The following is a 26,914-nucleotide window of genomic DNA, read 5'->3' on the forward strand; positions in this document are numbered from 1 at the left end:
ACCTTAAACTACGTAGAGGGTTCTTTACTGTAAGAGCGGCAAGGATGTGGAATTTCCTTCCACAGGCGGTGGTCTCAGCGGGGAGCATTGATAACTTCAAGAAACTATTAGATAATCACCTGAATGACCGCAATATACAGGGATATGTAATGTAATACTGACACATAATCACACACATAGGTTGGACTTGATGGACTTGTGTCTTTTTTTCAACCTCACCTACTATGTAACTATGTAATAGCCTTGAGGGGAGGAAGACACCCTGCCAAACAAAAGCCATCAGAACTTATACGGCAGCCCGCAGTACACTGCGGCCGAAAGCCAAGTCCTCGGCTGTTCGAACATTCACTTGTTAAAATTTTGTGAACGTATGCACTGAAGACCAGGTAGCAGCCTTACAAATCTGAGCCACAGATACCCGATGGCGAAAAGCCCAGGAGAGATCCTATTATGGGGGAATTGGCGCTGTTCAAAAGTGTTCAACAAATCAATAAATAAAGGTAAATGCAAATCAATAATTAAGTAAATGCAAATCAATAAAAATAAAGTTAGATACTCCAAATAATATGAACCCAAACACACTGATGTGCTATAAAGTGCAAAGTGTTGGAAAATATGTGATCTGAAATATAAATAAATACAATTCATGAAAAATAAATAAATAACTAGCAATGATATTAGGAACACCAAATAACGTCCTGTAAAAAAAGCTGAAAAATAAATAAAACCAAAGTCTTTCAAGTGAATCCGCAGCAAACCACAGTGAAAAAAATGGCAAAAAAAAGCTAAAATATAATATGAAAAATACTGTGTGTACATATGATGATAAAAAAATCTCTATGTCCTGGAAAAAATGAATACAGTCAGTGAAAAACTATTGTGCCTCAATCCAGAAATAAAACTCCAAAAAAGTCCTTAATGTGGTGATTAGGGCTGCAACTAACGATTATTTTCATAATCGATTAGTTGGCCGATTATTGTTTCGATTAATCGGTTGATAAGCTTAAAAAAAAAAAAAAAAAGTGTGGTGTATAATTTAGTTAATAAGGAAAGTTTTAAAAAAAGGCAAATTATTCTTAAATATCTCTATGCAGTGGTAAATATAAATAACTATATGGTTAGGGAGCAAAATATCTAATCCACTCTGAGAATAACAGACAGAAGAGATATACTGTATATACTATTAGAGGAGAGATATACTGTATATTGTATTAGAGGATATATACTATTAAAAGGGTGAATCTGGTAAATATCATCAGACTCAGATCATTTTTTTTTTTTTCGTTCATTTTAAAAACACAATGTTAAAAACAAGTGAAAATTTCAAACATTCACCAAATGTACAAAGATTTTTTTGTCTGAATATTCTCTTCTGAAAATTGATCGGTGTGGCCAGCATAAGGCTCGGTACACATCTATGCAGTTTGCTTTTGATATGTTTCTCCAGTGCTTTTTGCTGTGCGTTTTGGCTGCAATTTGCATTTTTGCATTTTTTTGGCCAATTTGTGGTTAGGCAGATTAAAAAACACAAATTGCTGCAAAAACGCATTACATGCTTTTCTGCAGCTTTTCCATTGAAGTATATTGAACCAAAAAAGCACAGTTTTGCGTTAAAAGTCCCTGACCCTTTCCAAATATGCAGCAGCTGAAAAAAAAGCATAGATGTGAATGTGTCCCATAGGAAACCATGTAAATTAACTGTGGTGCCTTTCTGCAAAAAGCACCAAAAAACAAATAGATGTGAACCAGGTCTAAGACGTTTAGTAACATAATGGAGTTAAAAAAAAAAAAACACAAAAACAAAAACAAAAACAAAACAAAACAAAACAAAAAAACACTAAAATTAGCCCTTTATAGTACAAAAAAAAAAAAAAAAAAAAAAAAAAAAAAAAAAAAAAAAGCAGATAATCTCTATTGTAAGGGGTTCATTTTTTTACTGTAGAACTGTGAAAGTAACATTTACAGTAGCAATTATTTGCTCTTTTTGTACTATAAAAGGCTCAATTTAAATTTTTTTAACCCCATTATGTTACTGGCCGATTAATCGATTATGAAAATAGTCATCGATTATTTTCATAATCGATTAGTTGTCGATTAATCGATTAGTTGTTTCAGCCCTAGTGGTGATTCATCAAGTGCTCCCCGCCTTCAACTGCAACCCCACTCACCAGAGCGCCTAACCCCTGCAGGGGTAATAGGCGTGGAGGCTAAGATCCAGCAGTGATGTTTCTTGGTAGTGGATGGTCCTTCACACGGGTGCCATTATCTTCCCCCTTTCCTTTCTTTATAAAACCACGGAAATCCTCTTATTAGTCCCCAGCGATAGACATCCATATAGTATAGAAAAAAAAAAAAAAAAAAAAGAAGGAGCCTCATAGTGTGAATCCGAAAACGAGATTTATTGCAAATGCTAAAAACTAGTTTAAAAACAGGAGCGCCAATGCTCCACTGGCTGGCTGAAACCGATAGCTGCAACAGCAGCGTGGTAGCGGCGTGCATTCCACAGCCTGCCTACCAGAAACCAGAAGTACAAAGAAAAACAGGAAAGACGTATTGTGTACCACGTAGCTCCGGCTTACGCGTTTCGTCACACGGACATCATCTGAGGCGCGGCCATAGTGGTACACCATACGTCTATATATAGTACATAGAGGCGCCATAATACCCAATCGAGAGCTGTGCATACAATCACACCCAAAAGGGCGGATGTAAAAGTAACTGATGACGGAGTATAGAGGTTTGCACCAAGCGCCATCTAGGGGGATAATAGAATAATGCCATAGGTGGCGCCTTCATGTGTACAATTTAATCAGCAAACAGAGGAAAAAATAAGAAATAAAATTGACAAAAAATATATAATAGTTGTAAATAATTGACAAAAAGTAAAAATATTATGTATTAAAAACTACCATATATCAAAAAAACTGCAAAAAGTGGTAGTATATAGAGTGATAAATCCCCTAAGGTGGATCGGTTTGGATAAAGATAAATAAAAATAGATAAAAATAGATGCATCACCGCATATGTTAAAAATAAAATAAATTAACCATACTATCATGAATTAAATTGAATGAATTTAATTCATGATAGTATGGTTAATTTATTTTATTTTATTTATCTTTATCCAAACCAATCCACCTTAGGGGATTTATCACTCTATATACTACCACTTTTTGCTGTTTTTTTTGATATATGGTAGTTTTTAATACATAATATTTTTACTTTGTCAATTATTTACTATTATATATTTTTTGTCAATTTTATTTTCTTTTTATTTCTTATTTTTTCCTCTGTTTGCTGATTAAATTGTACACATGGAGGCGCCACCGATGGCATTATTCCTATTATCCCCCTAGATGGCGCCTGGTGCAAACCTCTATACTCTGTCATCATTTACTTTTACATCCGCCCTTTTGGGTGTGATTGTATGCACAGCTCTCAATTGGGTATTATGGCGCCTCTATGTACTATATATAGATGTATGGTGTACCAATATGGCCGCGCCTCAGATGACGTTCGTGTGACGAAACGCGTAAGCCGGAGCTACGTGGTACGCAATACGTCTTTCCTGATTTTCTTTGTACTTCCGGTTTCTGGTAGGCAGGCTGTGGAACGCACGCCGCTACCACGCTGCTGTTGCGGCTATTGGTTTCAGCCAGCAGAGCATTAGAGCTCCTGTTTTTAAACTAGTTTTTAGCATTTGCAATAAATCTCGTTTTCGGATTCACACTATGAGGCTCCTTTTTTTCTATACTATATGGATGCCTATCGCTGGGGACTAATAAGAGGATTTCCGTGGTATATAAAGAAAGAAAAGGGGGAAGATAACGGCACCCGTGTGAAGGACCATCCACTACCAAGAAACATCACTGCTAGATCTTAGCCTACACGCCTATTACCCCTGCAGGAGTTAGGCGCTCTGGTGAGTGGGGTTGCAGTTGAAGGCGGGGAGCACTTGATGAATCACCACATTAAGAACTTTTGGATTGAGGCACAATAGTTTTTCACTGACTGTATTCATTTTTTCCAGGACATAGAGATTTTTTATCATCATATTTACACACAGTATTTTTCATATTATATTTTAGCTTTTTTGCCATTTTTTTCACTGTGGTTTGCTGCGGATTCATTTGAAAGACTTTGTTTTTTATTTATTTTTCAGCTTTTTTACAGGACGTTATTTGGTGTTCCTAATATCATTGCTAGTTATTTATTTTTCATGACTTGTATTTATTTATATTTCAGATCACATATTTTCCAACACTTTGCACTTTATAGCACATCAGTGTGTTTGGGTTCATATTATTTGGAGTATCTAATTTTATTTTTATTTTTTATTGATTTGCATTTACCTTTATTTATTTATTGAACACTTTTGAACAGCGCCAATTCCCCCATAAAATAGGATCTCTTTTTTCTGAATTTCACTGAGGTGATATTCTTTGCTGGGGGGCTGCAGTTCCCTTTTTTCCTTAGCTCAGAATAATTGACCTTTATGAAAAGCCCAGGAGGTTCCTAAACCCCTGGTAGCACGAGCTCTCACCCTAAAGGGAGGCGCTTTAGGTTTCAGACCGTAGGCCTGAATGACCAGATGACGGACCCAATTGGCAATGGAAGCTGCCTGCCCCTTCTTGGGTCCTTTTGTTAAAAAAAAAAAAAAAAAAAAAAAAAAAAAAAAAACCTCCACGGATCGAGACAAAAAAATTTGACTGCCCGGACAACGTCCAAAGAATGCAGTAGTCTCTCTTCCGCTGAACAAGGCTGAGAAAAAAGGCAAAATAATGTCCTAATTTAAATTAAAGGCCGACACCACTTTTAGCAAAAAGGATGGAACAGGTCATAACACGACTGTTGTGGTGAAGGATCAAGTACAGTTCCCTGCATGAAAGGGCTGCCAGCTCCAACACCCTTCTAGCTGAGGCGATAGCCATCAGGAAGGCTAGCTTGCGTGTCAGCAAGTCTAATGGAATTTCCTTAATAGGTTCAAATGGTTGTTTCTGTAACACAGACAGCACCAAGTTCAGGTCCCAAGGACACATAGGTGACCTAATGGTGGGAAGCAAGCGAGCTGCCCCTTGCATAAAAGGTTCGGATCAGTTAATGGGAGGCTACAGGCCTTTGGAAGAATACTGATAGGGCTGAAACTTTACCTCTGATTGCACTCAAAGCCAATTTGATTTCCACAGCTGACTGTAGAAAAAGAGAGAATTCTCCCAATCACCATTTCCTAGGATATAAATTTCTGGCTTCACACCAAGCAATACAAGTCTTCCAGACCTTATGATAAATCTTCCTAGGGACAGCTTTTCTAGCATTCACTAGAGTAGACACCACTGGTCCCGAGATGCCACGGTCCTTTAACACCCTGGCTTCAATAGCCATGCCGTCAAATTCAGAGACTGTAAATTGGGGTGGAATATAGGACCTTGAGACAGTAGATCGGGGTGAAGTGGAAGCGTCCATGGTCCGTCTAATGTCAGTCTCACAATCTCTGGGAACCAGGGCCTTCTGGGCCAGGCTGGTGCCACGAGAATGACTGGAACCCCCTCTCTCCAAATCCTGCGCAACAAATGTGGAAGGAGAGGGATCAGAGGGAAAGCATAAACTAGGGAGTACTGGCTCAATGGAACTATCAGAGCATCTGTTCCAATTGCCCGAGGATCTCTTGTTCGAGACACAAACTGCTGTAGCTTGTTGTTGAACCTGGATGCCAGTAGGTTGACCTCTGGCCATCCTCAACTATTGGCACATTTCCTGGAACACCTCTGGGTGTAGGGACCATCCCCCCGGCAGATTTGCTGGCGGCAGAGGTAATCTGCCTTCCAGTTCTCTACTCCCGGGATATGAACTGCTGATATAATTGTCCCTCTGCCCAGGCTAGTATGTAGTTCACCTCCTTCAGAGCGGAACGACTCCTGGTACCGCCTTGGTGGTTTATATAGGCCACTGCCAAGGCATTGTCGGACTGAACCCTGATGGCGCAGTCCTGAAGCTCTACCATCCAGGACCGTAGGGCTGGACGTGCTGCCCGTTATTCTAGGACGTTGATGGGCAGGGTCTGCTCTGTCCCTGACCATTTCCCCTGAGCTGTGAGTCCGTCTAGGGTCGCTCCCCAGCCTGAGACTCTGGCATCTATAATCAGTACTCTCCAAGTTACCGGGAGAATGGATTTTCCCTTTCGCAGGTTCTGATCCTGCAACCACCAGTTTAGGCTTAAGCATGCCTGAGATAAACACATTGAATAATCCAGGGCTTTTCTTCCTCTGTTCCAAGCCAACAAGATGTCTTGTTGTAAAGGCCTGGAATGGAACTGGGCATAGGGCACCGCCTCAAAGGAGGATACCATCCTCCCTAGAAGACTAATACAGAGCTGAATGGAAGGTTGTCTGGTGCCTTTTATCTGACGCACCTGATCCTTCAGGGCACAGATCCTTATGGGTGGCAAGAATACTCTTGTTTGGACCGTGTTTAGAATCAGACTTAAATATCTTAAACTTTGAGCTGGTCTCAAGGCTGACTTTTCGGTATTTAAGATCCAGCCTAAGCTTTTCAAATACCTTACTGTGTATATTATACTTTGTTCAAGAGCCTGTACTGAGTGATCTCTGAGCAGGAGGTCATCCAGAAACCAGAGCACCAGGATCCCTTCCTTGGGCCCTTGATCCCTTACTTGGGCCACAAACTGAAAATGACATTCCTCCACTGCAAAACATAGGAACCTCTGATGAGGCTGAAAGATAGGTACGTGTAGGTACGCGTCATTTATATCGATGGAGGCTAAAAAGTCTCCCCTCTGGAGTGAGGTTACTACTGAGCGGACAGACTCCATCCGAAAGGACTGGATCAAAAGATACTTGTTCAGGGATCTTAGGTCCAAAATGGGCCTTGTGCCCCCGTTTGGTTTCTGAACTGTAAATAGGTTTGAGTAAAACCCTGTGCCCCTTTCGGATACCGGAACCTCTACAATCACTCCTTGATGCACTAGATTATGTAGTGCCTGAAGCAATAAGTTTCTTTTTGGAGGATTCGTGGGAACGCTGGATCTGAGAAACCTCTGAGGGGGCACCCCTCGTAACCCCAGCTTGTAACCGCGAGATACAAAATTGAGGTGACCCATTCGTCCTGAATTGTTGTTTTCCAAATGTCCACAAAGTGCAGCAGCCTTCCCCCCACCCGATGGAGTGGGGCCATCCCCTCAAAAGGAGGGCTTGGTGCTGGTCTTAGAAGAACTATGGACCCAGAGCAATTTCTGACGTTGGAGACATTTGAGAAAGCAGTCCCTGGGTTTTTAAACGAGGGACGTTTGGTGCATTTCTTCACAGGAAGTAGAGACCTCTTCCATCCAGAAAACTTTTGTATATGTTTGTCCAAGTGATCACCGAATAAACGTTCCCCATGGGAAACCAGCCAATAACTTTTTACAAGGAAGCACGGCTGACCAGCTCTTAAGCCATAAAAGCCTGTGCATATGTACAGACAAGAGAGCCAGACGAGAAACCTGCTGTATTGAATCCTTTAAAGCGGGGTTTCACCCAAATTTTGAACATTATCTCTATGCATTCTCTTCCTTGCCTAGATGCTGACATGCTGTGTAAAAAAAATTTAAAATCGCCGTAATTACCTTTTTTTTCTAATCTTCTTAGCACTTCCTGGTTTTCCTCCCATGGGAGTAGGCGTGTTTCTAGCCTCTCCCAGACCTCCCACAGTTCCCTGGGAGCTAGTCTCAGGCTTCCCAGCATGCATTGTGCAACAGCGTCATCACAACATCTCGGTGAATGCTAGGAGCACAGCATTCACCGCATCCAGGAAATACATGCTTGTGGGCTTCAAATGCCCACGATGAAGATGGAAACCGCCTTCAGTGAATTTTATAAGTTATTCTTTACAACGAAATCGGACACAGGCGGACTTATTACACAGAACATGTGAGTAGATAATCATGAGAAGAAAAGTTTGTGAATGAACTCCAAAAAAAAAAAAAAAAAAAAAAAAAAAACAGAAGATAGGTGGACCCCCGCTTTAACCACTTCAATACCAGGCACTTTTGCCCCTTCCTGCCCAGGACAAATTTTGAGCTTTCAGTGCTGTCGCATTTTGAATGACAATTGCGCGGTCATACAGCATTGTACCCAAACTAAATTTTTATCATTTTCTTCCCACAAATAGAGCTTTCTTTTGGTGGTATTTGATCACCTCTGCGTTTTTTTATTTTTTGCTAAACTAAAAAGGACCAACATTTTTGAAAAAAAAAAAAAAAAAAAGTTTGTTATAAAATTTTGTTTTCTCCTTCACCGACGAGCACTGATGAGGCAGCACCGATGGGCACCGAGTCGGCATTGATATGTAGAATTGATGGGCACTGATAGGTGGCACTGATAGGCGGCATTGATGGCACTGATGGGCAGCTACTGACAGGTGTTAATGCTGGGACCGATTGGCACCTGTGGTGGACACTGGCAGGGGGGTTATGATGGGGCACTGACTGGGCACCGATTGGCAACTTATGGATACATTTGATGGGGGCTGATTATCAGCACAGACCCCCCCGTCTGACAGGGAGAGCCGCCGATCAGCTCTCTCTGTCAGCGCGAACCGAGGAATGCCGTTTACCGCCACTTCCTGGTTCCCGCGATGATCAGCTGGGATTACTTCCTGTTTGAAGACCTTTAGTCTACCAGTGTCCATTCACCTAATGATGGAGTATAACCCAGCAGGTAATGAATATTAGCCTGACTCTGTTTCCCATGATGCATGAAAAAGAAAAGGTACCTCGACACGTGATTCACACTTGACCCCCCACTGTTTGTTTTCTGAGAAGTGGAAGACCTGGTGCTCTCCATCTACCTGGAGAAATTATTGCCCGGTCCCTCTTACCGTGATGGGATGCATGTCCCCTCAACCCCGCCTACTGTTATAGGCTGCACACGAGCTGGGAATTCCCCTGGAACTCTGAGCCTCAAGTAGGCATTTGCTAGTATCAAGTTTTGGGATTGAAACTGCTTTGGCGACAGTTGGGGTTATGTCAGGCAGTAGGGTGTTACATATACCTTTAATCGGTTACCAAATTTACCCAGGTTTCTTACACTATTTTCTTGCTGGAGCATTTTTTCTCCCCCTTAGAATATCATAGTTACATAGTAGGTGAGGTTGAAAAAAGACACAAGTCCATCAAGTCCAACCTATGTGTGCGATTATGTGTCAGTATTACATTGCATATCCCTGTATATTGCGGTCATTCAGGTGATTATCTAATAGTTTCTTGAAGCTATCAATGCTCCCCGCTGAGACCACCGCCTGTGGAAGGGAATTCCACATCCTTGCCGCTCTTACAGTAAAGAACCCTCTACGTAGTTTAAGGTTAAACCTCTTTTCTTCTAATTGTAATGAGTGGCCACAAGTCTTATTAAACTCTCTTCTGCAAAAAAGTTTTATCCCTATTGTGGGGTCACCAGTACAGTATTTGTAAATTGAAATCATATCCCCTCTCAAGCGTCTCTTCTCCAGAGAGAATAAGTTCAGTGCTCGCAACCTTTCCTCATAACCAAGATCCTCCAGACCCTTTATTAGCTTTGTTGCCCTTCTTTGTACTCGCTCCATTTCCAGTACATCCTTCCTGAGGACTGGTGCCCAGAACTGGACAGCATACTCCAGGTGCGGCCGGACCAGAGTCTTGTAGAGCGGGAGAATTATCGTTTTATCTCTGGAGTTGATCCCCCTTTTAATGCATGCCAATATTCTGTTTGCTTTATTAGCAGCAGCTTGGCATTGCATGCCATACCATACCGCATCATCTGGACTGCCTCTGCACCTGGCCTCTGGGCGGGACATGGCTAGGTATGGGCCTTCTATGCTCCTAATGTTACCAAATCTTAAATGGGTACAGATCTAAAGCTGATCTCTTGGAATATCAGAGGTCCGAACGACACAGTGAAAAGATCTCCGTTTAATTTTCTGCAGTCTCATAAGCCTCACGTTCTGTTTCTGCAAGAAACTCACCTCATAGGCAGTAAGATTCTAGCTCTTAAGAGGCCATGGGTTAAACAGGGGTTTCATGCCACATACTCCTCCTATGCCAGGGGGGGGGTGACCATTCTACTGAGCTAGTCACTACTAGGGCCGAATAGCGAACAATCTGGGGTGTTCGCGGCAAATTCGAAAGCCACGGAACACCCTTTAAAAGGCTATGGGAGAAATCAAAAGAGCGAATTTTAAAGGCTTATGCGCTTGGTATTGTCATTTAAAGTGTTTGGGGACCTGAGTCCTGCCCCAGGGGACATGTATCAATGTAAAAAAAAAAAAAAGTTTAAAAAAACGGCCGTTTTTGCGGGAGCAGTGATTTTAATAACACTTCAAGTGAAATAAAAGTGAAATATTCCTTTAAATTTCGTACCCGGGGGTGTCTATAGTATGTGGCGCACGTTTCCCGTGTTTAGAACAGTCCCTGCACAAAATGACATTTCTAAAAGGAAAAAAAGTCATTTAAAAGTACTAGCGGCTATAATGAATTGTCGGGGCCGGCAATACAGATAAAAGTCATTGAAAAAAACGGCATGGGACCCCCTCCATTCCATTACCAGGCCATTTGGGTCTGGTATGACTATTAAGGGGAACCCCAAACCAAAATTTAAAAAAAAAATGGTGTGGGGGTCCCCCAAAAATCCATACCAGACCCTTATCCAAGCACACAACCTGGCAGGCTGCAGGAAATGGGGACGAGAGAGCGCCTCCCCCCCTTCTTAACCGTACCAGGCCACATGCCCTCAACATGGGGAGGGTGCTTTGGGGTAGACCCCCACAACCACCGTGCAAGGGTTGTGGGGATGAGGCCCTTGCCCCCATCAACATGGAGACAAGGTGCTTTGGGGGGGCTACCCCAAATGCAAACCCCTTATGTTGAGGGCATGTGGCCTGGTACGGTTCGGGGTGGGGGGGGAGGCGCTCTCTCGTCCCCCCCCTCTTTTCCTGCGGCCTGCCAGGTTGCATGCTCGGATAAGGGTCTGGTACGGATTTTTGGGGGGACCCCCACGCCATTTTTAAAAAAAATTTTGCCACGAGGTTCCCCTTAAAATCCATACCAGACCCTTCAGGTCTGGTATGGAGTTTGAGGGGGACCCCTACACCATTTAAAAAAAAAAATTTTGGCGCAGGGTTCCCCCTAATATCCACACCAGACCTGAAGGGCCTGGTATGGAATTTGGGAGGACCCCCACGCAATTTTATTTTTTAAATTTTGGTTCGGAGTTCCCCTTAATATTCATACCAGACCCAAAAGGCCTGGTAATGGACTGAGGGGATCCCATGCCGTTTATCTGTATTGCCAGACCCGACAATTCATTATAGCCACAAGTACTTTTAAATGACTTTTTTCCTTTAGAAATGTCATTTTGTGCAGGGACTGTTCTAAACACGGGAAACATGCGCCACTTTACAGGCATACTAAGGACACCCCCCAGGTATGAAATTTAAAGGAATATTTTACTTTTATTGTTTCACTTTAAGCATTATTAAAATCACTGCTCCAGAAAAAACGTCAGTTTTTAAAACTTTTTTTTTTGCATTGATACATGTCCCCTAGGGCAGGCTCCGGGCCCCCAAACATTTATGACAATAACTTGCATTTTAACCCTTAAAATTAGCACTTTTGATTTTTCACGTTCGTGTCCCATAGGACTTTAACGGTGTTCGAACTAATTTTTTGCCTGTTCGCATGTTCTGCTGCGAACCGAACCGAGGGGTGTTCGGCTCATCCCTAGTCACTACCTTGCTCGATGGAAGAGTTTTTCCTTGATCCTGGGGGACGTTATGTTATCACACTGGATAGACAATCCTCAAATCCAGGAGGTGGTGGGACCCAAACTTACAGAATACTGGACACTCAATGAGGGTTCAACTTCCCTTGATGTGATTTGGGAGGCAGGCAAGGCTCATGCCCGAGGGGAATATGTCTCCGCTATTAAAGCAGTGAGATCGAGTTTTGCAACACAAACCACTCAATTAGAACAAGACGAAAAAATGGCATTGGAGCTGTTCACGGCGCATCCCACACCTGAACACCATTCCTCCCTAGCCCAAGCGAGAAGAGCTTTGAGGCTCCATCACACCTCGCTGGTGCAATCTGATACGCGGAAGTTTGTTTCCCAAACTTTTCGAATCGGGACAATAATGGTAAACTGTTGGCCAACCTGGTGGCAGAACCCTCACTCCAAACAGTAACTCCTAGGATCAAGACTTCCATGGGCGGTCAAATTACAGACCCTGAGGGTATACTGAAGGCATTTCATCTTTTCTATAGTAAAATTATATGAAAAACCGAACCCTACCCCGGTTGAAGCCATACTTGGAGAATTGGGGGGGAACCACCTTGCCTTCTCTTTCTGAGGATGACAGGGACACACTAGATAAGCCCTTAATGCGCCAAGAGGGTCCGGAGGGGCTACCCGGAGAACGGTCTAAAACCCACATGACTCTACTGGTTCCCAGGCTAACAACTCTTTGCAGAGTGCCTGGAAACCGGGGAGGTTGCTAGACAGTATGTACCAGGCACACATTGTACTGCTACCCAAACCAGGGAAGGTTTGTTGTACATCCTATAGTCCTATATCATTACTGAATTATGACCTTAAGATACTTACCAAGGTGCTAGCCATTACGATTATGCAGGTGTTACTGTCACTTCTCAATATGGACCAGACTGGCTTTATGCCTGGCAAGTCTACAGACATAAATCTTAGACTAGTCTTCACCCATCTCCAGCTCCCAACCGAGGAGAACTCCTCTCGGGTCTTGGTAGCCCTCAACATAGAGAAGGCCTTTGACACAGTCAGTTGGTCATATATGATGCAGGTTTGAGGGTTTCAGCTTTGGCCCAACCTTCGTTAAATGGATTGGTTTACTCTACAAGTCCCCTATGGCCTATATTAAATTGAACGGCAAACTTTCGCCCTCCTTAATTAGGAGGGGGACGAGGCAGGGGTGTCCTCTCTCTCCCCTGCACTGTTTGCCCTGGTGATGGAGCCTTTGCCGGATGCCCTGCGGAAGTCAGATGAGGTGTCTGGGATCCAGGTCGGCTCAATAGTTGAGAAATTAGCACTATATGCAGACGATCTAATCCTTTTTGGATAACCCCTGCCCTTCACTTTCCGTGGCGCTCCAGATTCTGGATCGCTTTGCAAATCTTTCTGGCCTCCACACCAACTGGAGCAAGTCACTCATTCTTCCCATAGATCCAGGGGCAAAGCAGCTGAGTAATCCTAATTTACCTCTGCAATGGGCAAGTACTATTAGATACCTAGGGAGCAATATCTCTCCCAACACTCAGGATTTCAGTAAAAGTAATTTGTCCCCGGTGCTGAAATGGTGTAAATCTAAGTTAAAGGCCTGGTCAAATCTCCCACCAACTTTTATAGGAAAAAATTAATTTAAATTAAAATTAAACTGTTCCCAGTTCTATTGTATATTTTAAGGCATTCCCCGGTCTGGATACCTAAAACCCTCTTCCAACAATTAGATTCCCTAGTAGCTTCCTTCTTGTCAATTACATCCAGATTTAGCAGGAAAATTCTACGCAGGCCCTGGACACAGGGGGTGGGGGGACTTGCCTGCCCCGACTTCCACACGCAATACTTGGCAGCAATGCTCACTCATGCCCACAATTGGCTGGGCTCGAATGATGTCAGTACGTCAGTAGTCCTAGAGGCGGCACATTTGGGATCTTATGAGGCCCTTCATAACGCCCTTTATAGGGTATGGGGGGTTCTCCGATACTTTTAACACAGGCTATGAAAGCAGTTATCAGGGCTTGGCACACAGTGGTAATCAAACCTAACCTGGAGAAAGCCATATGTCCCCTAATACACCGCTCTGGTAGAATCCCAGGCTGAGGGAACTTCACTCTACAAGACCCCGGACTTTGGGTCAGCAGGGGCATGAAATACTTGAAGGATATTTGCGATGGTTCTGGGTTGTTCATGTTTGAGAGATTGAAAAACAAAATTCCAACTTCCGAATTCTTTCTTCAGGTTCCTGCAGCTCCATCACACCTTTGAGTCACAATTTAAAAATCGGTCCAGCTATGGATGGAGCACGATGATCTCAAAACTCTGCTAAATGATGCTGAATTCTCAAAGCCATTATCGCAAATATACCGAGCACTGCTGCCATCCATTCAGGTTGGATTGGATGGGTTGCGCGATCTGTGGCGGACGGAGGTGCAGGAGCTGGACAGTGAAGACATGTGGGATTGCCCACTTCAGCCACTAGTTGCAACTAGGGACAAGTTAATCAAATTCAAAATCCTGCACAGAATACACTATACGCCCCAACGCCTTCACCACATATACCCAACCTCAGCTGCTTGCTGGAGATGCTCTGTTACCCCTGCAGGCTTCCTACATATATTCTGGGATTTCCCACAGGTTCAAGATTGGAGGGAGGTAACTCAATTTATCCATGGGTTAACTACCATACCTATTCCTCCGACAATCGGTGTCTGTCTCCTTGGCCTTGTGGAACAATTGGCGTTAGCTAAAGCAACCCGCACTCCAATTAGTATCCTATTTTATGCGAGGGAAAGCCATAGTGCTAAGATGGAAGTCAGCCAATCCCCTTACCCTGTGTTAATGGAAAAAAAATAATACAATGATAACCCTCTACAAAGCAACATTTGTCCCAAGGATGCTCCAAAAAATATGAAAAAGTCTGGCACTTGTGGACAGACTCAGTCTACGACGGATGATCAGTCCATGGGGGATTGCCCTGGTTAGATACTCTCAATAATTACCTGAGTGCTCTGAGGTCCATGCCCCAGACAAGTGAGTGGTGGTATTAGTCCAGAGGTCAAGTGATCACACTTAATCCTAATTGTTCTTGTAACGTCCGGCTCAGACAGATAAGAGGGACGAGAATTCATACAGACTAGATATCTCCTACCATGTGAAACCTGGGTACCGAATATGTGGTTGTTTTGGTTCTTTAGTTATAGTTAGATATGTTTAGTTTTGAGATACATGGTGAGTTGTAACACACCGTTAGGCTCCGTGCACACTGAAGCTTATAAACGGACGTTTTTGGGAGTTTGGGCTTTTTTTTTTTTTTTTTTTTTTTTTTAACAGCCCATAAACTCCCCTCTATGTTATCCTATGTGTCCATGCACACATGGACGTTTTTGGACATTTATCAGCAGTGGAGTTTATGGGCTGTTTTCTGAACACCCTAAAATCACATTCAGGAGCTGTTTTTCTGACTACAAAAAAAGTTAAACGCTGATAAACACTCAAAAACCTGGCTCACCAGCGTTTAACGTTTTTGATCCATTGCAAAAAATAATCAAAAAATGCTAATGTGGAAAAACGCTAACAAACGCTATTGCAAAAAAAGTTAAAAAATGTTGAAAGACTCACTGCAGAGCTACTGGCGTTTTTATAACATTATTTTAACGTCCAGTGTGCATGGAGCCTTGTGCACATGGCTATGTGCACCAATTGGCTGGGGTATGCCCCAATGGCCCTGTTTTGTGCCTTCGCAGTGAAAATTTTCAACAAAAAAAAAAAAAAACTTGAATTTAGGCCAAAATGTATTCCTGCTACATGTCTTTGGGAATAAAAAAAAAAACTCAATACGTGTAAATTAGTTTGTGTGAAAGTTATAAAGTCTACAAACTATGGTTTATAGATTTGAAAATTGATCAATTCTGATGTACCGACACAGCTCATCTGACATCTTATTTTTTGAGGCCCTAAAATGCCAGGACAGTACAAATTACCCTGTTTTGGAAAGTAGACAGTCCAAGGGATTTAGTAAGAGGCATGGTGTGTTATAATCTTTTGTCACAATTTTTTGGAAAATTCATGTAATAAATGTTGCTTTTTTTTCCCCCTGCACACACTGTCACCAGTGCAGTACAACATCATCATTTGACCGATGTGGCAGTTATCAGCGATATGGACTGCTGACAGTATGTTTAAAAAAAAACAAAAACAAAATGGTGCTTTAAGATTTTTTTTTCTTCTAAGTAATGTTTTGTTACATTTTGTCAACAGAGCAGTTCAGTGTCATCCCAGTGACAATAAATGTTACTATTACTACTATTGGGGGGGTAAATCAGGGATTTCGTTTTTTTTTTTTTTTTTTTTTTTTATTATTGCTTATATTTAATAGTGATAACTGTCATAAGCAATAGTTTTTGAATGGCTCTCATTCATGACAGCTTGTGATCTGTGATTGACTACAGCTAATCACATGGTACAGGGTGTTGTGACTGGTCCCAGGTACCATGTAATAGCTGTGGGCCAATCACAACGTCACAATGTAAGCAAAACAGTCACGGATGCGATCAGAGTTCTTAATGTTAAAATAGAGTATAAAGTGAATATCAATCTGCGCAATCTCGTGAAATAAAGTGGTGTAAACAAATTTTGAATTAATAGCAGCTGCCATCACTAACAAGTGTTCTCACTTCACTTAAAAAGGTGCAAATAAAATCGATAGACAGTGCTGTGCGAACAACAACAAAAAAAATATAGCAATAATAATAAAAAAGTGTAACTAAAAATGGTGATCAACAAACATATATATTGCATCTGTGACTGATTAAAGTGAATTAAAAAAATCAATACATCATCAACGGTGCAAAAAGCTTGTGCTTTCCTCCACCAGTCAGAGGTGAGCAGCCTGTGAGACTGGTAGAGGAAAGCACAAGCATTTTGGATTGTTACACCTTTTATGTATTGTTTTGTACACTCATTATGTTTTCTATAGTGCATTACTGTCTATTGATTAGTTAAAATAAAGGAGACTATTTTTTCATATTACAGATGTAGAGCATTTTTCCTCCTGCTAAAGTCTTTTTTTTCCTTCTAGTGACCAATAGCATCAGGTATTGTCGTCTCACTGACCAATGATGGCAGTCCTTTTTCCTTGACCGATGTCAGAATCAGAGGGGAAAAAAAAAAGGGACTCATGACACAGTTTTGGAAACTTGAAGTCTGCTTTGTCAGCAAACAGGCTTTGTCTTCAGATCAAACCAAACAGTTGCAATACACAGTTCTAATACATAAAGTCCAAGCGTGCTTAGCTTCAGTACACACAGTTTTAAAAGTCCTACTAAAAGGCAGGCTCACACAGCACATAAATATTGGTCTTTACAGGCTGCATGCAGGGAAAGTACAAGTACAATTATCCCCAGGCTGACACTCCACACAGATGAAGGACACCCGGAATGTTTGATCCAATGATGACAGTTATTTTTCTCCCACTTATACCAGGTATATTTGCTCCCACTGACCAATAAGGCCAGGCATGGTCTCTCACATACATACATACATCAGCGGGGCATTTTGTTTTTTCTTATTAACCAGTGACACAAGGCATTTTATTTTACCACTGATCGCCACATCCAGCCATTTTTTTCTCCTTTCACTTGCAAGCAATGTGACTTTATCTTAACTGCTGCGCTCTGCATGCTATGTTACATTTTACTGACCACAGCATTTGGTAAAACAGTTGCTGGCTGCCAAGGGACCCTCAAGTGTTTTAATGAAGATTTTTTTAAGGAAGGCTCAGACAGAAAAGCATATGTTTTTATGTGATGCAGTTTTCTACTTCACTGTTCATAATATGTGGAATGCTATTATGGGACAATTGGATCTAGCTGGAGGCACCTTGGATAAGTACTTTGAGTGGTCTACAGAATCTGGCAAGTGTACTTTAATAAAGGGTGCGGCAAAAACACCTTTTAAACATTTTGGAAAGCAATTACTACATTTTTTTTTTTAAACTGGAGTGTCATTGGACTCACACCAGCATGTTTTTGCCACCCCCTTAACCACCTATATAAAAAATGCCTGATAAATACGACCTTTGTGCAGACATTTTTGTTTTGTTTATATGTGCACAGAATTATTGTTCAGTACATGAAAAAGGTTATTTCAATTTAAAATGTATTTAAAGCAGTATACAAAAATGTGTTTTGTAATACACATAAATATTAACACAACACGTACTAATATATATAAAAAAAAAAAAAAAGTCTAAAAAAAGGAACTATAAATATGTATAAAGAATCATGTACAAGAACCATACTCACTTCACATGTGTCCCACTGAATTATGAGAGTCCCCAAGACCTGAAAGTCCCCCAGCAAGGCTAATTTGTGGGTCCACACCTGATACTTTTTCCTCTTCACGCCTTTTCAGACAGGCTGCCTTTGGATTTAGGTTCCGTTCTATGGAACAAGATAGATTATATAGAAAGGTGTTACTATTCTTGTAGAACCACAATCATAACTAACAGAAAATAGAAATCAACTTCCTTTCATGAGAAATCTTTACTCAGAATTTCACAGTAAACAGGGAGCTAAAGTAAATTAAAAAGTTATAAATCAACTTTGACAAATGATTACACATGCCAGACGTAATCCACCAGATTCATACCCTGTTCTATATCCTTGCTAAAATGATAAAAACAAGCAAAAAAACACTTTCTTAAAAGCATTTGTCAGATTTCATTTCAAACAGCAAATTCAACTGGTAAAATATGACAATGTAACACACACACTTAGGGCAGTAATAATTAGTTGGGTACCAAGATGAAAGAACATAAGCTATAGAATGTTTCTTTATAGAATGAAAAAAGCAAAAAAAAAAAAAACACGTAAAGAAAAAGCAATGCTTTGCAAGACATAGGCGATAGAAGGTTAACTGGACCATCAAATCTAAAATACAAGTTAGCTGCTATGAAGGAGACTTTAAACAAATTTTGTAAATACATTGCAATGTGCTTGGCCCAAAGGTACCAGAAAGGAGACCATGAGGAGGGGTATAGTATATACAACTACACAAATATTTATTTTGGTTCTGTTTGAAGGACATTGCAATCAGCCTTTTCCTAGCATGCAATGGCCACAGCAAATAACAGCACCACACCTTGTATTTTAGTATTAATTGGCCCTGGAGTTTAAAAGGTTACTGGTGGAAGAATGAAAAAAAAATAAAGCTAAAATACTTGGACTATTGGTAGGATAAGTGAATGTGAAAGCCAAGTAATGTGATTTTGTGGGATGGTTTATACTCTGGATTACAGAATATCAATATTTTTAACAGAGGAGCTGACCACAGCACCATAGTGGGAAAAAATACAGAACATAAAGCTTGATACCTCTTTAATGCTCATTGAATCTCCGTCTCCCAAACCCCTGTACTGGTAAGTGAGGGAGTCCAGATTTGCATATTTCAGCTGCCTGTAGCTCTTGATGCACAATTAATTTTAACATGTAGTTTTCAATGAATGTATAGCCAAATAGTTTTTGTTTTGGATACAATGAAGAGCAGTTTGAACCCTCAACATGTTTTAATTGCTGTGTGTCCCCGCTGCATAGATTCACCTTTTGCTCTTGAGAACTTTGTTACCGAGACAGAAAGTGATGAAAAATCCAAAATTTTACAGTCATCACTGGAAGAGAGCAAATGCTCCAAGGAGGAACACATGTTCAAGTGACAACTGTCTGACAAGGGGGTTTACCCTCAACTTTGTATAGCTTTCCCCTCACTTCCTGTTGTGTTTTGTCACAATATGAAACCAATATAAGCTATACATAGAGTTTAAGGTAAATTCTGTTTACCATTTGTTTTCTTATTTTTCTTAACAAGTTTACTGTAATGTTGCTATATAAAAAGAGTTGAGAATTCTAAAGCTCTACTTTTCATAGCCATTTGAAAAATTTAGTAAAAATGTTTTAAAAGTTTAAAAAATTGCGAATAAGCTGACAACACTGCCCTCACATCAGAATCCTGTTTGGTGTGCAAAATAAGTTGTTTGTACTTACTGTAAAATCTTTATCTTGAGTCCATTGAAGGACACTGGGATGTAGAAGTTCTTAGACATTTGGGTTATATGCTGCCGCTTACAGGAGGTTTGTACTTAAAAAAAAAAAAAAAAGATTTTATGTTAAGTACAAAAATCTTATTTTCTTTGTTGCCTATTGAATGACAGAGGAACGCAGAAATTCTTAGACATCTGGAATGTCCAAAAGCAGTCCAGCAGGAGTTGTCCTCAACAACCAGGTGAGCCAATGCTTCAACCTAAACCAGAAGACAGGGGTACTGCTAATGACCCAGTGGAGGTCACAGCGTTTACTGGTGTGCTGCGATTCTTGTCCAAATCTGCGCATCAGAACATGATGAGCCAAAGCAACAGCCACCAACAAACATTTAACTACCTGAACAGGGAGTTCAGGTAGTTAACCAGCTCCCAGCTGGCCCAGGGATTATGAAAAGGTCCAAGCCTCACACTTCAAACTCAAGGACAAGAGCGCAAAAAGTTTCCACTACCAAATTAGATAGTGGAAAGCCAACCACCCACTGGTGCAGAAACATCACAAAACAGAAGGGCAAACGGAACAGTCCACAAGGACAGTAGGCGGATGGGTGTTACTAGAAGCTGACATATTGCCTGCATACCTAATCTGAGACCTGAAACTAGAAGTCCTCTGACCCACATCAACTCAGTGATGAGTCAAGAGTCAATTGTGAAGGGGAGGAACTTTATTAAAAACTGCTAAGAACAATACAGGTGAAGGGAAGATATATTTCAAGGAACTTCCCCAGCTGTATGATAATCAGCCATAGTTGGGGGACCTCAAAAGGACACCAAAGCCTTCTAGAGCAGCGGTTCTCAACCTGGGGGTCGCGACCCCCTGGGGGGTCGATTGCCCATTCTCCAGGGGGTCGCGAATGCTGGCCGAGACAGACCCGAAGTTACTGCCTGAGTCCGTCCGTCTCGGCCAGCGAGATGTCACTTCCTGGAGAGGAGGGACTACACGGAAGTGACGTTCCGTCGCCGCCATCTTGGTACTCTCGTCCGCAGTAAGGCTTAGACTTAGAAGTCGGCAAGCGGACATCTTTGTACACCCACCGAAATCCGCTTGCTGCGGACGAGTGTACCAAGAGGGAGGCAACGAAACTTGCTGAAGAAGAAGAACACCTGTGACTTCTGGTAAGTCAGACACACAGGAAAAGCTGACAAGACAACATTTTTTTTATTATGGAGATATATATATATAGATAGATATAGATAGATATATATATATATATATATATATATATATATATATATTGATGGGCACAGTGGCTGCATTTGATAGCACAGTTGCAGCGTTTTAATGGGGGTTTTTTTCTGATTGTTTCAGTTTGTTTGCGCCCCCACCACTGATTTATATATAAACGTTGCGGTTGATTCCTCAAAAGTGGTTATTCCGTGCCAGTGCTAGATACACAAAGTGTATAGCTTCCAAACATGTATCTAGCACTGGCACGGAATAACTACTTTTGAGGAACCAACTGGGACGTGTATATATATATATATATATATATATATATATATATATATATATATATATATATATATATATATATATACACACGACGTATATATATATAAGAACACCTGTGACTTCTGGTAAGTCAGACACGCAGGAAAAGCTGACAAGACAACATTTTTTTTATTATGGAGATATATATATATATATATATATATATATATATCTCCATAATAAAAAAAAATGTTGTCTTGTCAGCTTTTCCTGTGTGTCTGACTTACCAGAAGTCACAGGTGTTCTTATATATATACGTAGTATATATATATATACGTCCCAGTTGGTTCCTCAAAAGTAGTTATTCCGTGCCAGTGCTAGATACATGTTTGGAAGCTATACACTTTGTGTATCTAGCACTGGCACGGAATAACCACTTTTGAGGAATAAACCGCAACGTTTATATATAAATCAGTGGTGGGGGCGCAAACAAACTGAAACAATCAGAAAAAAACCCCCATTAAAACGCTGCAACTGTGCTATCAAATGCAGCCACTGTGCCCATCAATATATATATATATATATATATATATATATATATATATATATCTCCATAATAAAAAAAATGTTGTCTTGTCAGCTTTTCCTGTGTGTCTGACTTACCAGAAGTCACAGGTGTTCTTCTTCAGCAAGTTTCGTTGCCTCCCTCTTGGTACACTCGTCCGCAGCAAGCGGATTTCGGTGGGTGTACAAAGATGTCCGCTTGCCGACTTCTAAGTCTAAGCCTTACTGCGGACGAGAGTACCAAGATGGCGGCCCATCAATTGTCGCCACTGTGCCAGCAAACGCCGCCACTGTGCCATCAAATGCAGCCATTGTGCCCATCAATTGTCGCCACTGTGCCAGCAAACGCCGCCACTGTGCCATCAAATGCAGCCACTGTGCCCATCAATTGTCGCCACTGTGCCAGCAAACGCTTCCACTGTGCCATCAAACGCAGGAACTGTGCCCTTTAATTGTTGCCACTGTGCCAAACGCAGCCACTGTGCCCATTAATTGTCGCCACTGTGCCAGCAAACGTCGCCACTGTGCCCATCAATTGTCGCCACTGTGCCATCAAACACAGCCACTGTGCCCAACAATTGTCGCCACTGTGCCAGCAAATGCCGCCACTGTGCCCTTTAATTGCCACTGTGCCAAGGGCAGCCACTGTGCCCATCAATTGTCGCCACTGTGCCAGCAAACGTTGCCACTGTGCCAGCAAACGTTGCCACTGTGCCATCAAACGAAGCTACTGTGCCATCAAATGCAGCCACTGACCCCTTTAATTGTTGCCACTGTGCCAAACGCAGCCACTGTGCCCATAAATTGTCGTCATGGTGCCAGCAAACGTTGCCACCTGTGCCATCAAACGCAGCCACTGTGCCCTTTAATTGTTACCACTGTGCCAAACGCAGCCACTGTGCCAGCAAACGTCCCACTGTGCAGCCACTGTGCCCATCAATTGTTGCCACTGTGCCAGCAAACGCCGCCACTGTGCCAGCAAACGCGACCAGCAAAAATAATTTTACTGTTAGGGGTCCCCACAACATGGGAAATTTTATCAAGGGGTCACGGCACTAGGAAGGTTGAGAACCACTGTTCTAGAGAATAATTTCATCCTACCATGCATAAAAAAGCACACCCACCTGCACAAACCTCTGATGCCAGAATAGGGAGAAATGCCCGAATGCAAAATGGAGCCTCCAAAGAGAACCCGATGTTGAGAAGAACATCCTCAACATAAAGTAACGAAAAGACCAAGGCACTCGCCCTGTCAACGGGTGAACTCACAAATCTTTCGCAGTGGTGAAGGGTTTACAGTGCCAAGCTGATAAAAACCAATGGAAATCTGTGCTAGAACAATATACCTAAAGCTAAAAACCTACCCCATCAGCAGCTGTACAAATATCCAGTAGATAAACAAAAATCTGAACATTGCTATAAATACAAAAGTGCACAAAATATGAAAAAGTGTGCGATTAAACTTACTACACAAAGCATGTAAAATTTAAAGTGGTTGTAAACCTCAGTCATGGCATTGGACCAAAGCACATATATCTGTAGTATCTCTCTCCAAAGCTCGAAAGTGTCGCTAGGTTCCACTGTTAGTAGCATGAGTAACTTCTGAGTTTTTCCAACACATGGGATAAATTTATGTCAGGAGGGAGAGCTCAGCACACAGCTTGTCTATTCAGAACAGTTCTTCTGCTGTGTGGAGGGGGGTGTGTGCTCTCACACACTGTTACTGCAGCCTCTCCGCCTCCTCCTCTGTGCTACTGACAAATCAAGAAAAGTTTTAACACTTTTCTGCCCTCTTGAAGGGGGTGTAAGGAAGAGAAGACTGCAGATAAGCAAGTAAAACCTATGTAGGAGGATGTGCTTTATCTCTGTGTATGATCTGAGGCTGTTCACTTGACTGGGTATATGTGAGGGTTTACAACCACTTTAACATACATGCAATAAATTCCCCTATGTGCACAAATCCATAAATGCAAATTCATTAAATAATTAAATACTCCCCTCAAATTCATAAACGTATGTGTATATAATACATACACACACATATATATATATATATATATATATATATACACACACACACACACACACACACACACACACCTACACACAAAATTTATATAAAACAATGTGAAAAAAATCAAAGTGCAAAAAATGCCAAACTGAACAAAAGTCCAGTAATAAAATGTACAACAGTCCACTTTCAATGTGTCAATATAGTCCTTGTTTATAATTAGCCCAGGTAAGGTGTTCCTTTGTCCACATTTGATTCACTCTATCCTCATCCCAATACACTCACCTTTCAATGTGACAACTTAAATCAATAGGTCGGTCAGATAATGCATTCTGTATGATAATTTTCTAATTTATCTAAATTTCCAAGAGGCAAACGTAGTTTTTCCATACTCTTCGCATACCACACTTATATTGTCATACAAGAGGGGAACGCAGAAATTTATTGCCACATGACAAACTCATTTGGAGATGGGCTTTAAATAACGTGGGGTATATTTAAATGCATACCATTTAGTACCCAGTGGAGGGTTCATGTCTGGGACCATTAGAGGCACAGTGACTGCCTGGGGGCGTAGAGAGAGACTAAAGAAGACCAAAACTTCAAGGACAGGTTTCCTAGTACCCCACTGGCTCTTAGAGGGCAAGGAAAAGTTACACTGACTGCTAGGGAAGATGCCACTAAACCAGAGGGTACAGGCTGCTTTAGGTAGGATGTAAGCTAGTCAGTCTCACTTGCTGGTGATCAATAGTTACCAGCACTAGACATGTGTGAGGCTCCTACCATTGGAAACATGCAGGAACTGGGCTCTTTGAGAAAATTCTGGAAATCAGAGCATAGAAAACTGGCTTTCTTAAAAGAGTAACCCCCACTTTTGTTGAGGGGGGGGGGGGAACAAAAAAACAAACACTTTTCCCTCTGGGTGATCTATGTACATTGCAAGGATTTTAACAAACTTTTTGCAGATTCCCATCTTTTGTTATCTTGAAGAAATATCTGTTTACCAATGTGGAATGAAATCTAATGGGAGTTTCATAATTATCAGTCAGCTGCTGCACTTGCAGGGTTCTAGCGAGGAAAATCGCAGGGTCTGCATCCCTCTAATGGGATTTCCATTTGGGAGGATCTCACCAAAAAATATTTTTTTTGTTGCAGGGGCTTTCCCAAATCGGACTTGTATCTTAGTGCAGACTTTTGGGAAAATCAGTAAGCCAATCACACAAGCAGGAACTGACATTTTTGGAGGGCGGATTGAAAAGAAGAGGGTAATTTTTAATAGCATTCAATTACAATATGACTTCACATTTGTATATGCTATATAAGTGGAGTTTAAGGAAGGTTGCCTAGGTGTCCCACATTGGGGATGCCAAAAAAAAAAAAAAAAAAAAACACCACTAGGGCATAAAGTCCAGTCCACGGTTAACAAGAACAGGTGCCTTTGAAAGATACCAAGGGGTTAGAACCGTGCTAGGGGAGGGAGCAGTGGACATTGTTCCCAGAAGACTAATACGGAAGGCCCTTTGGGGAGAGGGAATACCGAGTTTAAGCATTATCCGAGGATACAGGGTTTCCCTCAGGAGGAGAGCAAATACCTTTTAAGGTAATGGAAGGAAAAATATCAATGATGTAACAGTACCTTGAGTGAAGAAAAAAAAAAAGAAAACTAGCAAAAATATAGCTAGACATTTTTTGAGCAGAGGCGGCTTGTTTGATTGCTTTTGGCACTGCTCAAAGTAGAGGTGAAAGCATATCCCTGTGTCCCAGAACATGGGGTGCAGGCTTGTCTTAATACCAGGGGGTTAATAAATGTAAAGAGGAAAGGATTGCTGCTACTCCTGACCAGCCCAGGTGAATAAATCATAAAGAGCGGCCTCAGCCTACATGCCTCCACCAAAACACACCCTGGTGCATTTTGCCCTGCCTACCGGGGGTTCAATGATAAGAGGCGGGGTGAAATGAGGCTGGGTTATATGGAGAAGGGGGGCAGGCCTTACATTTTTTTTCTATTTGCCAGTGTCCAAAGCACCTGTAGGTCGCAGCATATAACCCAAAACGTAAGAATTTCTACATTCCTGTGTCCCTCAATGAATGATGAAAAAACTGAATTTTTCTTAAAACTGGTGTACCATAGTAAAAACCTGCATCTTTGATGCTAGTTTGTCAATTATAAGATGTGTTTTGAAATAAGCAGAAATCATGTTTTAGTATGACAGGTAGTAGAGTATGGTTTCTTTACTGTAATTCAGTAACTATGATAGATGGGTCAAGTGGAAAAGTGACTAGGTTAAATGGATTCAGAATAAGAAAGAAAGAAAAATTAGCTGGAGTATAGAAGTTGTGGATTTTAGTGGAGGATACCTCGCACTTGCTGCTCCAGGCTCATAATGACCTGCACGGCCTGTTGTAGGATGATGAGCTTGGTCTGGGCTTTGTCTGCTTTTAAATGCATCTGCACCATGCGGCCCAACTCCTTGAAAGCCTCATTGATATCACGGACACGCACTCTCTCTCGCGCGTTGTTTGACATCCTCCTCTCACGATCTCGATTGTCCTTGTCCTCCAAGGGGTTTTCCTCCTTAATGCTTCCTCCGCTGTTGGACCCCAGGAAAGTGAATGGTTAAAGGGGGGAGGGGTTAGCTCAGGGCCCCAATAAACCTTTCATTACCAGGGGTGCCAAATGACACACACACACACACACACTCACTCAGGCAGTGCTGTTTATATTCTTTCTATATGCAGGCAAGAAAACGAAGGGTTTCCAGTTCAGTTATTAAAGCCGTCCTTGCCTATGTAAAAGAACGTAGACATGCATATGTATTTTGGGTATCAAAGAACATCCACTTCTACTACAGCGGACTTTAGGGACTACAGTCTTTATCCTTTATCCTATTATAAATCAGTCAATTAAAGAGTTCAGAGATCTACTATAGCAAAGAAAATACAAGTTGGGGGGAAAAAAACAAAAAACACACACGAAAAAAAAAAAAAAAAAAAAAAAAAAAAAAGGGCGGCTTGTAATGTAAGAAATTAGGAAG

The 26,914-nt window shown here is 41.6% G+C and overlaps 1 protein-coding gene across 10 annotated transcripts in view; it reads right to left on the bottom strand.

The window, feature by feature from the left end:
- The window catches only part of TCF3 (transcription factor 3), a 163,242-nt gene that overhangs the window by 12,201 nt on the left and 124,127 nt on the right, over nucleotides 1-26,914 (bottom strand). For 7 of the 10 annotated variants that reach the window (XR_012235608.1, XR_012235605.1, XR_012235613.1 and 4 more), the window contains 2 exons: nucleotides 26,238-26,470; nucleotides 18,084-18,220 (listed from right to left, as the gene is read on the bottom strand). Coding sequence is in view for 3 of the 10 variants with exons in the window: in XM_073595488.1 (XP_073451589.1) it covers nucleotides 18,084-18,220; nucleotides 26,238-26,470 (370 nt within the window). In the remaining 7 variants the exon portion in view is untranslated. Of the gene's footprint in view, nucleotides 1-18,082; nucleotides 18,221-26,237; nucleotides 26,471-26,914 lie in introns of those variants that run through there. The other 3 variants (XM_073595509.1, XM_073595480.1, XM_073595488.1) reach the window with 2 other exon arrangements.

Source organism: Aquarana catesbeiana, linkage group LG01, assembly GCF_042186555.1.
Source record: "Aquarana catesbeiana isolate 2022-GZ linkage group LG01, ASM4218655v1, whole genome shotgun sequence".
NCBI lineage: Eukaryota > Metazoa > Chordata > Amphibia > Anura > Ranidae > Aquarana > Aquarana catesbeiana.